Source organism: Musca domestica, unplaced genomic scaffold, assembly GCF_030504385.1.
Source record: "Musca domestica strain aabys unplaced genomic scaffold, Musca_domestica.polishedcontigs.V.1.1 189, whole genome shotgun sequence".
Taxonomy (NCBI): domain Eukaryota; kingdom Metazoa; phylum Arthropoda; class Insecta; order Diptera; family Muscidae; genus Musca; species Musca domestica.
The window spans coordinates 249,488-265,188 of record NW_026712244.1 but is presented as its reverse complement, the minus strand read 5'-3'; the positions used below and the strand labels follow the sequence as shown (position 1 = coordinate 265,188).

The 15,701-nt window shown below is 35.5% G+C and overlaps 3 protein-coding genes across 4 annotated transcripts; 1 reads left to right on the top strand and 2 right to left on the bottom strand.

The window, feature by feature from the left end:
- Window positions 1–551: 551 nt before the first annotated feature.
- LOC101897731 (phospholipase B1, membrane-associated) lies at window positions 552–8,239 on the bottom strand. The gene is made up of 6 exons (XM_059121105.1): window positions 8,111–8,239; window positions 5,204–5,396; window positions 4,782–5,122; window positions 4,161–4,614; window positions 1,637–1,763; window positions 552–773 (listed from the first exon to the last, which is right to left on the bottom strand). Exons 2-6 carry the CDS (start codon window positions 5,258–5,260, stop codon window positions 625–627), a joined length of 1,128 nt encoding a protein of 375 aa, XP_058977088.1. The 5' UTR covers window positions 5,261–5,396; window positions 8,111–8,239; the 3' UTR covers window positions 552–624.
- A 2,413-nt stretch (window positions 8,240–10,652) lies between these two features.
- On the top strand, window positions 10,653–12,869 carry LOC101896047 (ADP-dependent glucokinase). Of its 2 annotated transcripts, none has more exons than XM_011298310.3 (4): window positions 10,653–11,337; window positions 11,405–11,566; window positions 11,652–12,384; window positions 12,552–12,869. In XM_011298310.3, exons 1-4 carry the CDS (start codon window positions 10,982–10,984, stop codon window positions 12,810–12,812), a joined length of 1,512 nt encoding a protein of 503 aa, XP_011296612.2. In that variant the 5' UTR covers window positions 10,653–10,981; the 3' UTR covers window positions 12,813–12,869. The 2 variants fall into 2 exon arrangements, with proteins under 2 accessions (XP_011296612.2, XP_005177660.2); XM_005177603.4 differs by having other exon boundaries at window positions 10,656–11,337; window positions 11,402–11,566.
- Window positions 12,870–13,192: 323 nt separating this feature from the next.
- Window positions 13,193–15,469, bottom strand: LOC101896208 (MATH and LRR domain-containing protein PFE0570w). Its single transcript, XM_005177604.4, has 2 exons — window positions 15,339–15,469; window positions 13,193–15,282 (listed from the first exon to the last, which is right to left on the bottom strand). Exons 1-2 carry the CDS (start codon window positions 15,361–15,363, stop codon window positions 13,916–13,918), a joined length of 1,392 nt encoding a protein of 463 aa, XP_005177661.2. The 5' UTR covers window positions 15,364–15,469; the 3' UTR covers window positions 13,193–13,915.
- Between the last annotated feature and the right edge of the window lie 232 nt (window positions 15,470–15,701).

Genomic DNA, 15,701 nt, shown 5'->3' with positions numbered 1-15,701 from the left:
CCCTTATTCCTCTACAAAAAAAAAACGAAATAAGTCAACCTTAAACTCCTTTAGGCAGTCAAAAAAGCCTTTTATGTATTCTCCATGGCAAAATTAAGAAGGCAAAGACATTTTAAATAAGTATTCCCATCTCTGCTTTTTTTCAATTTACCTTGTCAAATTTCTGTGCATAGAAAAACGGTTCCCATCTCTGATTTGTGTATGTACTATGGATTTATATATATACATTTTGACAATGAGATGTTGTCAAATGAATAATTTTGAAAAAAAAAAATTAAACATATGATTGCACTTACCTTCCTAATTCTACCATGGTATTCTCATAAAATAAGTAGATTTGTATATGTTTTTCTATACGACGCCAATCGGAGGTTGTTGTGAAATGCATTTTTTAACAATTTTTAAAAATTTGAATAATTTTTAATACACCATTTTCAATTCCAAAATAGGTTTGACAGTTTATTTTCCCAGCAGCTGTGCCGATGCGACTACCTGTATTCTTCTACCATGCCTTTACATATAAAAGTATTTTTATTAAGTTCATATCTCCCTTTATTCTCTCTTATGTTTACTCTCACAACACGAATTTATATCACAGTTTTTCTATTTGATAATTCTCTTACATTAAACCTTAAAATCCGGACTGCTATTAACTCTAGTTATAATATAAGGATGCTCTTCGGTGGGACACAGAAAATTCTCGTAGATATCCTTTTTAAAGGAACGCTTTTCATTGGGCATTTCAAAGAGATTATTCCAATAAGAATGGGCACCTGTTATTAGAAAAAGAAATAAAAAGTTATTAATATTTCTAAAATAAATTTAAAACTAATAATAAAATGCTGGTACAATGAACTGTCAAACCAATTTTGGAATTGAAATTTTTGAATGAAAAATTATTCAAATATGTAAAATTTTTGGCAAAATGCGTAAAATACATAAAACTCTCTTTTTGACTGGCTTAAGTCATCAGCTGGCTTCTTCGTAGACGAACAAAGGAATTTTAGGTTGACTTAGTTCGAATTTGGCTCTACGCTCCTTTGTTCTTTTCCAAAGAGGCCAGCCGATGACTTAAGCCAGTCAGAAAAGCATTTTATGTATTCTCACCTAACAACCTCAAATTTGCATCAAATAAGAAAACATAAAAATCTTTTCATTTTTGAAAAAAAAAAAAAACATTTTAAAACTATTGATTAATCAGTCTTCTTCTACCATGGTGTTACCATGCATTTTGACAGTTCGTCTGGTGATCAGCTGGTTCTTCTGTCACACTTTTAATATATCTTGGCTCTAACAGAAAAAATCAACTTGTCTACCCTGAGCTGTCAAAATGTATTGCAATTGTGTAATAATCAAAGAAATATAATTTTGACAGATTAAGGTTATGCCAAAGGCAGTAGTAAAGGTGTAAGCACATAAACAGCTTGAAGTCTGCGCATGGCATATTTTGTGACAAATCATAAAGGGATGCCAGAGCTGCATTGGAATTCTGCCTTTCCCTGTATAATTTGACATTATTATACCTAGCCATGATGCAAAGCTGTTTATGTAACCTCACCTTAATGATTGGTATTCTTGGCATTCCTTTATAATTTGACAACGATTTATTATTTTGTGTCTCTCTCGTTTTACTTACTTGCCGCCTGGGCTTTTTGACTTATGTGAAAGCAATCTTCAGAAGTATATGTGGTATCGGCATTACCGTTCGGTAAGGTGGGCAGTGTATATTGATTTGTATAGTGTTCTATATTAATGGTAAAGGTCTGAAATTATACAAAAATTATTGAGGTTATGAAAAAAATAGAGATGTGCTCCATCTAGCGGTTAAATGTGAGACTATAAACGATAACTTGTAATAGTACCATGGTAAAAGAAGACAGGTAGTCGCATCGTCACAGCTGCTGGGACAATGAACTGTCAAACAAATTTTTAAATTGAAAATTTTAAATAAAAAATTATTAAAATATGTAAAATTGTTTAAAAAAATGCATACCATAACAACCTCAGATTGGCGTCGTATAATAAAACTTTTAAAAATCTACATATTTTTGAAAAAAAAAAAACATTTTAAAATTTTTCATATTTCAATGTTCCGAACCGTTGATGCATCTACCTGTATTCTTCTACCATGTATTTGTTTATGTAAACATACCACTTGATTTTGTATGTGTAAACATGCTTTAAGCTAACTTACATGATAGAAGAATACAACACTGTGGAACATTGATATGTAAAAATTTTTAAGACGTTTTGTCAAAATTAAGTAGATTTTTATGTTTTCTTATACGACGCCAATCGGAGGTAATTTTTTATTCAAAATTATCAATTCCAAAATTGGTTTGACAGTTCATTGTCCCAGCAGCTGTGTCGATGCATCTACCTGTATACGATGCTTGCATGAAACTTTAAATTGGTACTCATTATAAGAGCACGTTTAGACTACTAAAACCACACGATTTCAAATGTCATTTCTATAACGTATACGTCATGTAAATAAAGTATTTGACGTATACGCCATGGTAGACGCATCGACACAGCTGCTGGGACAATGAACTGTCAAACCAATTTTGGAATGGAAAATGTTGAGTGAAAAATTATTTAAATTTGTAAAAAATGTTGAAAAACGGGAATTATAATAACCTCCGAGTGACGTCGTATAAGAAAACATATAAAAATTTACCTATATTTGAAAAAAAAACTTAAAATTTTTTGACGTATCAATGGTTCCAAGCGTTGATGCATCTACCTGTATTTTTCTACCATGGTATACGCTATGGAATTGATAATTGAGATCGAGGGGACTTCGTAAATCTGAACGTACTTTAATCGTCATAAAAAAACATTGAGATTAAAATCGAATTTTACAGATAGTTTGGTCCTGGTTAAATAGTAAACAAAATGTAAACAAATTTTGACACTTGGAAAATAAAAAAATAAATTAGAATCTGAAAAAATTCATACTTTTTTCCAATCTTCTCATGAAGTAACACCATGTTTACATATTATAAATCCAGTGGATTTCAACTGTCAATTCTATTGCATTAACGTCATATATTAGGGTGAGAGCATGGTAGAAGAATACAGGTAGTCGCATCGACACAGCTGCTGGGACAATGAACTGCCAAACCGATTTTGGAATTGAAAATGTTGAATGAAAAATTATTAAAATTTTTAAAAATTGTTGAAAAATTCATATTGTAACAACCTCTGATTTGCGTCGTATAAAACTCATTGAAAATCCACTTATTTTTCATTAAACATTTTAAACATTTTGACATATCAATGTTCCCAAGCGTTGATGCATCTACCTATATTCTTCTACCATGGGTGAGAGTACATAACGCTGAGAATGCATAAAACGCTTCTTCTTCTTCTACACTAAAATCATTGGCTGGTTTCTTCGTAGAGGAACAAAGCAAAGACCTAAAATGGTAAAGGCTATACAAAATGCATTCTGAGCAAGTCGTTTGTGTCTATACTCTCTAGCTCATGACAGGACCATATTAATAAAAAAACACATGTATAAAAAGATTCTATTCCACAGACTTTCCCAATTAATTGAATATTGCCTCAGCGGTTTAAATCGGTTAACATTGCTAGCTATGTTGTTACGATATCATAAAAACAGAGGGTTGCCATATCTTTACTCCATCTTGTTCCATCTTTATAAACAAAGGAGTCTTAGGTTGACTTAGTTCGATTTTGGCCCTACATTCATTTGTTCTTTTCCAAAAAAGCCCTAAAGGTGCATGCACATAAAAAGCTTTTTAGATTGGCTTAAGTCAGCGGCTGACTGGAATAAAGGGGTTTAAGGTTGACTTAGTTCGATTTTGACCTTTCGCTACTTTGTTTTTTCCGAAGATGACAGCCGATGACATTATAAAGGGAAACGACGGCAGAATTCGAGTGCGGCTCTGAACTCCCTTTATGATATGTGACAAAACATGCCACGAGAAGATTTTAAGCTGTTTATTTACTCTCACCTTAAAGTCAGTCAATAAAGCGTTTTATGTATTCTCACCTCAAAGTACAGTTGATTTTATTTCACATTGAAATCTACCGGTTGTATCACATGTAAACATGCTATTATTTTAACTTTGTTTCAAATAATCCAAAATTCCACCGCCAGATGTCACACCATCTTAATATCTCCTACTTACCTCAGTATTGAATTCCTCCCGCTTGGCTATTTCAATGTCTCGCTGGGCCCATTTATCCATAAATTTACCCAGAAATTTTTGATATTTTGGAGATTTACCGAAAATACAGGGACACTCAAATGCCAACATTAGCCTACATTGTAGAGGTATCTCCTTTTGTTTGGTCAACAGCAAGAGATTTGGTGCCGGCGAGACATTCAACATTAAACGTGGTACATTATCACGCAAATAACGATAAGTTTTCAACATATTTCTCTCATGGTCATCGATGGCTTTCATGGGATCGGGTAAGAAGCACACCTCCGAACAATAATCATTATTTCCCACCATCAAGGTAATCACCTTCCAGTGATGGGTCATATTTACATTGGGATCATGCAGCAGTCGTTTGACCAATACCTTTGCCATGTAGGGCATGTCTCGTGACATGGCGCCCAATTCGGCAACATTGAATCTGTGAAAAAAAAAAACTTTAAAAATTTGATAATTAAATAATTCCAGAACCTGCAAAAATCCACTAGTTTTGCAAATTTTTTCGATATCATAAAGGGAAAATCGGTTATTGTAGTTTAAATTGTTAAATTCTTGAAGTTCTGGAACAAACCAAATGTGCACACTAACCTTGAAGCCCTCTCCGTAGTCGTGGCATCTCCAAGGGAATAACCATAAACCTTGGGGTTGTACTCCTTCAGCAAATTGGGAAATGTCATGTACTCACGCCAGGTACCCTGACCCCCAATAGACCAGGATGCACCACGATTTTCATGTGCCAAATGTAGTAGATTTGTACCCAATATACCATTGCCAGCTGTCAACGAATCTCCCATGGCAGCAACAATATCAATATCACCAGGCCTTAAACGATGCACTGATGTCGGTGGCTCCAAGCTACGTTTCCCCGGACCATTAAGGTCACAAAATTCCGTGGCATTTTTAGATAATTTATCCGATAACTGTGTTCTCTATACAAAATAGAGGGAAATAGAGGGAGAAATCATATTAAAATCCGGTTTTTCCTTGTTTAGCATAACCGATACGAACACCTTTCCTCCGAAGTAAATCCATATTGCTCGCCATTCTCCCCGATCTACCCATTGCATTTAGAAAATTCAAACGTAATAGCCTTATCAGTGGACCAAAGGCGGTATCCAGAGCTGTTCTTTGTGCATGGACTTCATGGTAGGATATTATCGGGATTAGAAGAAGAGGAACAGTAAAGCTCTTCAGTAGCATTTTCTACAAATCAGTGAGAAAAAAAATAATTAGAGATCCAATTTGAGAACAAAAATAGAATTAATTGAGTGGACTCCGGATCTTAAATTTCTGACACTTAATTAAACAACTAAAAAATCAATAAAGGTGAGAACACATAAAACATTTCTGGACTGGCTTAAGTCATCGACTGGCTTCTTCGGAAAAGAACAAAGGAGCTTAGGGCCAAAATCGAACTTAGCTAACCTAAAACTCCTTTGTGCCTATACGAAAAAGCCAGCTGATGACTTAAACCAGTCAGAATGTTGAAGACCCTCCACAATTTGGAACGAATTTGGAAATTTTCGAAAAAATAAAATCTGTTAAAAATTCTGTTGAAATCTTAGAATGGACCTGATAGGTAGGATGGACCTGATAGATAGGAAAGTTCTGTCATAGGCCATTACAATATACAAATACGAAACTGAATAATGTCGCTAAAATCATAAAAATATCGAATATCGGGAGGTACCGATATATGGGGGCTATACGAAGACGTCGTCCTGCACAGACAATTTTCTATCACCGGCTGTAGTACCCATTAGGAACTTCAAATGCCAGATTTGAAACAATTCCGGTGAATTTTGTACCCAAAATCCTCAAAATACCGAATATCGGGAGGTACCGTTATATGGGGGGCTATACGAAGACCTGCACCGGCATAAACAATTTTCTGTCTTAAGCTGTAGTATCCATTACGAACTTCAAATATGAAATTTGAAACAATTCCGGTGAATAATGTCGCTAAAATCATCAAAATATCGAATATCGGAGGTTTCGATATATGGTGGCTATACGAAGACATGGACCTGCACGGACAATTTTCTGTCATAGGCTGTAGTACCCATTACGAAAATCAAATACCAAATTTGGAACAATTCCCTTGAATAATTTCGCTAAAATCATCAAAATACCGAATATCGGGAGGTATCGATATATGGGGGCTATACCAAAACGTGAACCTACATGACCCCTTTTCAATATCAAAAGTCCTGCAGACAAGATATACATTAGATTAAAATTTTATCAACCTACTTCCTTTCGTTCGGAAGCCACAGTAATTTCCACAGACGGACAGACACCGCTAAATCGACATAGAATTTTATGCAGATCAAAAATATATACTTTGTGGGGTCTAAAATGTATATTTCGAGGTCTTACAAACGGTATGACAAACTTAATATAACCTCCATACTATGGTGGAGGGTATAAAAACTGTTCTTACGTGCCGAGGAACGCCGCAAATAAGAGATTTTTTTAATTATTGTAAATTATGTCATTCACCATACGTAAATGTTTTAGATAAGTTTCTCCCAATCATTAATTTTGAAAATATTTTGTTATTATTTTTCAAAACGATAAATACACACACAAAATTGGCAGAATTAGAAATAAAATTGTAATCAGCTGGTGGCTCTACCGTACCTTTTTATTGTACCATGGGTTGCGTTCCTTGAAACAGGGTTGCCATATTCAATTTAGCAAATGAGTCTACCTACAGGTATACGCATCAACGCTCGGGAACATTGAAATGTCAACATTTTAAAAATGTTTATTTAAAAATAAGTAAACTTTATAATTTTTTTTATACGATACCAATCAGAGGTTGTTATAATTTGCATTTTACAAAAAATTTTACTAATTTGAATAATTTTTTCATTCAAAAATTTCAATTTTAAAATTGATTTGACAGTTCATTGTCTCAGCAGCTGAGTCGATGCGACATATTCTTCTACCATGGAACATGGTATAAACATTTTTGCTGCAATAATAGTACGTTTAGATTTACGAAATCCACTCGATCTTTAAGGCTGGAAATACATAAAGCGCATATTTGGCTGGCTTAAGTCATCGGCTGGCTTCTTCGTAGATGAACAAAGGAGTTTTAGGTTGACCTAGTTCGATTTTGACCCTAGTCTCCTTCGTTCATTTCCGAAGAAGCCAGCCAGATAAGCGCTTTATGTATTTCCAGCTTAATGTCGATTCCATAGAGTATACGTCAGATCATGGTAGAAGAATACAGATAGTCGCATCGACATAGCTGCTGGGACAATGAACTGTCAAACCGATTTTGGAATTGAAAATGTTGAATGAAATATTATTGAAATTTGTAAAAGTGAGAATATTGACAAGTCAAAATTTTAAAAACGTTTTGTCAAAAATAAGTGGATTTTTATATGTTCTCTTATACGGCGAAAATCGTAGGTTGTTATAATATGCATTTTTCAACAATTTTTACAAATTTAAATAATTTTTCATTCAACATTTTCATTTCCAAAATTGGTTTGACAGTTCATTGTCATAGCAGCTGCGTCGATGCGCCTACCTATATTCCTCTACCATGTCCACTGGATTTATGAAGACGATTTACGTGTCTATATATACTCTATGGAATTGACACTTGATATCAAGTGGATTTAGTTGTATAAACGGGCTCTTAGACCTTAAAAACGACATAAGGTATTTTTATATTTTCAATTTGCTGCTTCGTCCTATCCTTTATTTTCTGTTTATTTATCTTTTTTTGACATGTTTCCTTTAACATTTCAAATTTTCATAGAACATGAGTTGAGCCCGTGCTACTGTCTATTAATTTCATAATTAATTTTATGTTATTTTTTTAGTTTTTACTTGACAATGTCAACATAGGATATTCTCTTATCCAGCCTTCAAAATATCCCGATTATATATTTACTCACATTTATCTAGTGTCACAAACCCGAATAGAAATTTGTTCTCAAACTAAATTCTTCCGTCACTTTATATTTTCCGTTTGTTTCTTAATATCCCGCTCCAAACAACGCTAACCGTTCAATAACTAACATCAACTAATTCTAGAATGCTTTCGACCAATGCAATTAATCTTGTTTGTAAATAGAATATTAGATAGATTTTAATTACAAAAACCACTTTTATTTTCAATATAACTTCATTGAACACTTCCAGCTGTAAGCAAAGCATTTCATCAATTACATTGTGCATATACTACCTTCATTGTTGTTACTGCGGTTGATGTTGTTGCTGTTGCCATTATTGAAAATTAATTCTAAAGAGGTTAAATTGCAAATGGAGAGCATTAATTAATTTAATTTTTTTTAGTGAGAAGAAATTGTAACTTTTTAAGAATGGGCATAGTTTTGTATATACGGTGAACATTGATGTGTCAAATGTTTTTTAATATTTCTTCAAAAATAAGCATATTTGTATATGTTTTCCTTTACTAACCAAATCGGAGTTTGTTATGATATGCAGTTTTTAAAAATTCTTACAAATTTGAATAATTTTTCATTTTCACCTAAAACTATGTCCACTTTAGTGTTTTCGGCTTTGCAAACGATCATCATTTTTGGTCACTTTTTGCATTCACCTTTGGTTGTATTTGTATATGCAAATAAACATCAGCTGATCGGCATCTATATGCTCTTAAGGCTGTATTTAAACACACAAGGTTAAACCACTAGGTCTATTAAACCCAGTTGTTTAATCTTCAATGGTATAAACGTGCTATAAGGTTGGTAAGTATCATACAGCTGGTGGGACAATGAACTGTCAAACCAATTTTGGAATTTCAAATTTTGAATGAAAAATTATTGAAATTTTCAAAATTTGTTGATTTCGATTTGTGAGCTATAAGAAAACATTGAAAAATCTACTTATTTTTGTCAAAACATTTAAATTTTGACATATCAATGTGGCCAAGCCTTGATACACCTACCATGGTCCCAACATAACCTAAAACTTGGTGCACTTCAGTGTTTTCTGTTTTGCGGACGAATATCATTTTAGGTCATTTTTTTGCCGCCGATCAATTAAAAAAGCGTTTTAAGCATTCTCACCTGTGTGCAAGTAAAAGGGTACATACATTAGGTGTGTCTGCTTACCCTAAAATTTTTAAAAATTGTTGCAAATTGCTACTGGAAGTCGTTGCCAACACAAAAGAGAGCCGTTCGAGAGAGAGAGACATTTTGACAGTTCTTTCACTGAGAGCTTGCAAATTCTTGCTGGACAAATTTTTTCTTGTAAACAATTGCAATTCTTCTTCTTCTCCTTCCGGTGATGTATGCTTCGGAAAGATATTTAAAACATATTTATTTAGAAAAACACAAGCCCAATAGTCTTGTTTTTCGATTCATTTTTTAATTTTTGTGTTCCTAAAATCTTTTATTTGCGGACAAATTGCTTTGTTTTGATAAATCAGCTGATTGCTTGCAAGTTTTTGCAAGGATTCCATCTGTTTACTATTCCAAATTTTCTTGCAAAAGAGAATAAAACTACATCACTCTCTCAGAAAGAAGTTTCTGGAAAATTCCTGCAGAAAAAGTAACCAGACATACCTATTGTGGGCACTACTAGCTTCAAGCTGAATTTTAGTTATGTAAAGTAAAGAGGGGAATGTCAAATGAAAAAAGTTCCAAAAAAAGACTAATTTAATTAGGTCCAGTCAAGTGTTATGTCACCTATTAATACGTTTCCTTTCAGTGAATGATTGCATATTGAAATACTTCATTTTTAAGCTAAACAATTCTCTATAATTTTCCGATCTTGTGACAGATACTTAATGTGTCTTGTTTCACAAGAAGGTTTTGAGCATGGTACAATGATATCAAGGTAGGGCTATGATACCATATGATTTCAATTTTTTTATTTTCTTGGCTTAATATGTCATCTTTATTTGTTTATGTATGTGTTTTCCTTTCAATAACAAAAAAATTGTTCAGAAAATATTCAAATTCGAGTGTTTTCAAAATGTTTATTTTAACGTATGCATCGACAAAATCTAGAGTTTTTGTAGCGAAATAATCCTTTAGAGATATATAGTACATGATTTTGAAAAGAAGTGTTGACCTTTCATTCAGTTATCGCATTTTTTCAATTATTTATTCAAAATAAATGCAACAAGTTGTTTGATTTTTTATTGTTTTGATACTAATTCTGACATTACAAGCCAAACAGTTAGACCTCTATACTTGCAATTTTTTCAAAGTTGACCTACCTTCTCTTCATTGTACCATGGTTTTGAGTATTTGGGGACAAATTTGAAGAGGATGAGCATTTAGAATAACTATAACTTCACATTTAATCCTTTTTTTGGCAAACGACATAGATCATCATTAAAGTAACTACTTAGAAACCACCTGTTTCATGGACCAAAATGTGCTTCTAAAACCCTACCATACATTCCCGTTGTTGATCTTCAGTACCCTGTATTTGAGTCGGTGTTTGTTGTTTTGTTTTGATCATTACCACTCATTCCACCTTGTTCTCTGTTTCTTATTGCCACGACGGCACGGTTTTCTGGCATAAGCCCTGTAATCTAGTTTCTGGCGTCGAGAATATAAACCGGCTTCGTTGTCTGGTCAGATTGTCATTTCGAGCCGGACAGTTTAGATTTTGTTGCTATTTTTATCGGTCATTCTTTTTTGTCTTTTCATTCGTATCGTTTGGACCGCTTTTAAGTTGTCCAATTTGTTTTGTCGTGTCCGTGTTTTTTTGAATAAATAATTAATTAAGAAAATAAAATATATATTAAAGATTTCTCCTATATGCCTTAGTGGAACGCTCAAGAAATTATGGCGCTGCTCAAGTACATGTCTCTGATAACAACTTGTTCGGTATTTGCGGCCTTAATATCGATTGTGTGGCAGGCATTTCTCTCGTTGAAACAATTGAATAAGGTGACACAGATTCTAACCAGTTTGTTGGCCATTGAAAGTCAACTAAAACGGCCTTGGGAACCTAAACCTAAAGTTGCCCTGGGCTATGGGGCCTGCAGTGATTTGGTAATCAGCGGTACGGCATTTCTCAACTATTCCAGTGCAATAGTACCCGACGTGCTGGGGCCAGAGTTCACGGTTGATGAAATCAACGATGAGGCGGAATTGCTACAGACATTTGGTTATTATTTTCAAAATGGAGCAGCAGCTGAGTAAGTAGAGGGGGACCGAGAAGCGGTTGTGTTTTATTTAATAAATTGATTTCTTTTGCTTTAGAAGAAGTATGCCGAACCCTTACTTGTTTAGGAAATTGATACAAATTGCCAAGAAACAGCATCGAGATGGCATACAATGGTTCATTGGCGGCAATGCCCCATTAATGGGTATACGTTTTGACAAGGAAGGCTGGAATGTGTTGTTGGGTGCTCGCATGTCTCACAAGTATGTGGGGAGGAGGAGAAGGTGTTTAAGTGATAAAAATATATTAATTGGTGTTTTTCTCTTTTGATTCTGTTATCTCAAATAGACTGCGCCGCCTAGTACCGAATCACATAAAAATTGCCGGGGAACAAGTCGAAGAAGATGATATCCATTTGATATTGGAATATAAGGCTGGTGAAACCTGGGGCCCCTTTACAGCCCCTCGAGCCAATCGTTATATTCTGCACAACGACCAAAATAATCCCCATTTAAATTCACTGGAACACTTGCAGAAAGTTGTAAAGGATTATCAACCGGATCTGTTTGTCATTAGCGGTGTCCAAATGATGGATAGCTATAAATTTGAGGTAGGCATACGTGAGGAACGTCTGCTGAAGGTCAATAAACAAATCAATGAGTTATCACCACGAACCCAAATCCATTTCGAAATGGCTTCTTATGTGGAGATAGAGTTACTGCTGCAATTACGAAAATACATATTGCCCTATGTCGACTCGTTGGGCATGAATGAGCAGGAGTTGGAAAATTTAGTTCAGGTCATGGAACATGGTAAAACCAGCTTTGCCAGCGACAGTAATCCTCGGGTGGGGGCAACCCTGGATCATATGCGTAAAGTATTCGGCATTTTGGCCAAGGACTATTATCAGAATGCCTCCAGTGTTATAAAGACCAAGAGACGTATGGTCACACGTATACATTTGCACACCTTGGCATTTCAGGCCATGTTGACGGTGAAAGACAGTGCCTGGAAAAATACACAAATCGGGGCAGCCAAGGCTTCGTTGGTGGCCCATCGTTATGTGTGTCAAACACAGATGGTAAGTTAGGGGGGAAAATAACAAAGGGAACTCGAAAGAAGAAAATCAAGTCCAAAATTGAATTCCAATAATCTGAAAAAAAAAATCATGTTTTTCTTTTGGGTTCACTTTCGAGTTACCATTCATTTTCAATTAAACGATTTCATTGTTGTCTTCTTTTTTTACAGATAAATCCTGAATCTGCAAGTCTCATCATGGACGACAGTTTCTCAACATCTTTGGATGCTGAAAAGGCCCAGCGTATTCAGTTGGATCCCCAGAATGCAGTACCCTGCTGGACAGAAACTTTGCGCGTGGAAACTTCCACGAAGCCAAGGGATGTGGAGATTGAAATTTGTGTGGCACCTGTTTTGGTGTGTCGTGTGGCTAAGAAAACCGCCGGAGCTGGGGATAATATATCGGCCGCTGGGCTATCGCAACAATTGTAGAGAAGTTTGGGGGTGGACGGGTAATGGCCTTTGCCCCATGAAATGCCATGTTTTTTTTACTTAATGAGACTGTTAATGGAAATAAGACGTTCTCTCTCTCTCGCTCTCTCTCTCTCTCTCTCTCTCTATTTTGACTATTTTTGCAAAGACATGACGGCAATATTTTTCTGAGAAAAAAAAAATCGATTCCCCTAAAAAATACATTCCCCAAAAAATGTATCTTCTCCATTCCCCTTATTTGAGCTGGGGATAATATCTCGGCGGCAGGGTTATGCCAACAATTGTAGAGTACCAACAAAGAGTAGTAATGGCCTTTGTCCCATGAAATTCCATGTTTTTTACTTAATGTGACTGTTACTGGAAATAAGACGTTCCCTCTCTCTCTCTCCCTCTCTCTCTAATTTGACTATTTTGCAAAGACATGACGGCAATATTTTCCTGAGAAAAAACCGCTATTCCCCAAAAAAAATCTCTTCTCCATTCCCCTTTTCACGTCTATGGACAACGAAGAATTCCTAATTTAATGATTGCGTGTGTAAATTTTGTGTTCATAGTGAAAAATTGTTTATTTTATTTTTTAAAATTTGTTTTATATTTTAAGTTAACAAAGTTTATGTTCCACTGTGTAGCTAGTATTGGAAATTTTTGACATCTATAACTAAAATTAAGTGTTCCTTTTTTTCGCAAACAAAAGACAAGGTATTGGATATTATTTACCTTATAATCTCAAATCATTCCTAATTTGTTTAAAATAATGTTGTCAACATATTTTTTTAAGAATCTTGTTTATTCCTTTATGAAATTGCCATAAATAAAAACAAAACATATACATATAATTTCTATACGTAAATCAATTGTTTTATTCACAGCTGTTTCGAGACGATCAGTCTCTGTAACTATCTCTTGAGTAACCCACACCGGATTATTTTCTAGACGAATTAAAAACTAACTTTCCTTTGAATTTTTACTCTCTATTTTCAATATATTTTATTTCAATATATCATTTTAAAACACTTTCTATGTTTTCACAATACACTTTTGATTTGCAGTCTTAAAACTATAGCATCTTAAATATAAAGCCCAAAAATAAAATGTCGCCTCGCCTAAAGACCCGGCATAACATAGGCAATATTATCCAAAGTAACAGCTAGATTGGTTTTCAATTTGGTCTTCTTCTCCAGGCCGGGTAGGCAGGTTGTTAGACACAGCAATGGACCCAGAGAGCACAGCAAACTGTCCAGCAGTACTGACAAACTACCCGATACAGCAATTTGTCCCTCATGATCCTTGAGGCGTTCACCAATAATGGTAAGACTTTCACCCAACAGTTTGAGATGGGCCGCTGCATCAATGGGTTCAATGGTGGGCAGTGGAGTGTTACTATTATACAACGAAGCATTGCCCATGGCATCATAATTCGAGCCATTTGCATACAAGGCCACAGTATTTGAATTTTTATTTGCCGCCGTTTTACGATTATACGAATTATTGCGGGTTCTACGAGAGGTGGGTGTTGTCGCCGCCGCCTTGGTCTCGCTTACATTGCTTTCTTTGGCCTTTTGTTTCTCCTCAGCCTGTAGCTGTAATTTCTTGGTACGACTTGTTGTCGGGCGATTTATAAATGTTGAATTTGTGGCGTTGGCCGAGGGTGAGGCCTCCAATTTTTTATCCCTGTTCATTGCACCACCAGACCTTTCCATTGCCTTGGCCTTGGTGGCCTGAATCTTGGCCTTTCTGCGCCAATTATTTTTCTCTTTATTCGAAACATTTGCCCACAACTCCCGACGGGCAGTGGTAAAGTCAACTTCTTTGCCAAAATTCGCAGTTTTGCGATATTCCCTTGCCCACAGACTGTAGGCCGTATAACGCGACTTGCCCTTATCTTTACGCTCCAAACGTCCATCTTTGCCCGATCTCTTTTCGCTCATGTACAAAGATTTACGTACATTCGAATCGGGTTTCTGGGAATTCCGGTCCCCAGCCGAACCTTCTGCACCAACCAAATCGGCCACTAATTCCCCGAAACCATCATCATCTGATTCGGTGGCATTATTACCCATGACATCATCCAAATGTTCATCATCATCAGCCATGTCATCATCATCGTCGTCGTCCATATCACCACCATCGTCATCATCATCCTCCGTATTAACTGCTGGCCTATCCTGGGCGGAACTCATATTTTTATCGTCCAAATCGTTTTCATTATCCATATCATCATCATCCTCTGCCATATCATTGGCATCACCACCAGCTTCCTGTCCCGGGCGTGTCTGTTTACGGGCCCTAAGCGTAGCCAAACTGGGACGTCCACGTCCACCGTGTTTGGCCGCACTTCTTGAACCCGTTGATGTACTTGTTCTTTTGTATATTTTCCGTTGAATGCTTTCATCAGGTGATTGGAAATCTAATAGCTTGGATGACTTCTTACGTATGCGTCCACTTCTAGACACGCCAGTCACCTCAAATTCTAAATAACCAAAGTTATAAACAAAGACGCCTATGCGTATTCCAATTGCTTCATACCTTTGTTGGTGTTTGGGGTTTCCATTGCTCCTCCTTTCCTTTTTTATTGTTGTTTATTTTATGTTTACGTTAAAATGCCTTCCTAGACAAACGTCATAATAGGGATATGTAAGTCGACTTTCGATTAATCGAATAATCGACTTTTAGTACTCAAAGTTCTTAAACTCGATTTATGCTATGTTCTCATTGCTAAATGAAGGTGTTGTTTGTATATTTGCACGTATGCCTCGCATGTAACACCGGAATGAAAAACGTCCCAAGCGGAAAAAAATAAGAAGCCAAAACATAATGCTTCCATAAAAAATAAACTGAAACAAAATTTGCGATAGAGTCCATTGTTTACGTATGATACATTTTACAAAC

Bases quoted from the DNA above. Each gene is read 5' to 3' on its own strand.
- LOC101897731 (XM_059121105.1), bottom strand. From the start codon at position 5,260: ATGCAATGGGTAGATCGGGGAGAATGGCGAGCAATATGGATTTACTTC. The intron at 5,123-5,203 runs GTGTTCGTATCG...TATTTTGTATAG, and splicing joins GGATTTACTTCGGAGGAAAG to AGAACACAGTTATCGGATAA. The intron at 774-1,636 runs GTAAGTAAAACG...TTCTAATAACAG, and splicing joins TCAAAAAGCCCAGGCGGCAA to GTGCCCATTCTTATTGGAAT.
- LOC101896047 (XM_005177603.4), top strand. From the start codon at position 10,982: ATGGCGCTGCTCAAGTACATGTCTCTGATAACAACTTGTTCGGTATTT. The intron at 11,338-11,401 runs GTAAGTAGAGGG...CTTTTGCTTTAG, and splicing joins CAAAATGGAGCAGCAGCTGA to AAGAAGTATGCCGAACCCTT. The intron at 12,385-12,551 runs GTAAGTTAGGGG...CTTTTTTTACAG, and splicing joins ATGTGTGTCAAACACAGATG to ATAAATCCTGAATCTGCAAG.
- LOC101896208 (XM_005177604.4), bottom strand. From the start codon at position 15,363: ATGGAAACCCCAAACACCAACAAAG. The intron at 15,283-15,338 runs GTATGAAGCAAT...TTGGTTATTTAG, and splicing joins AACCCCAAACACCAACAAAG to AATTTGAGGTGACTGGCGTG.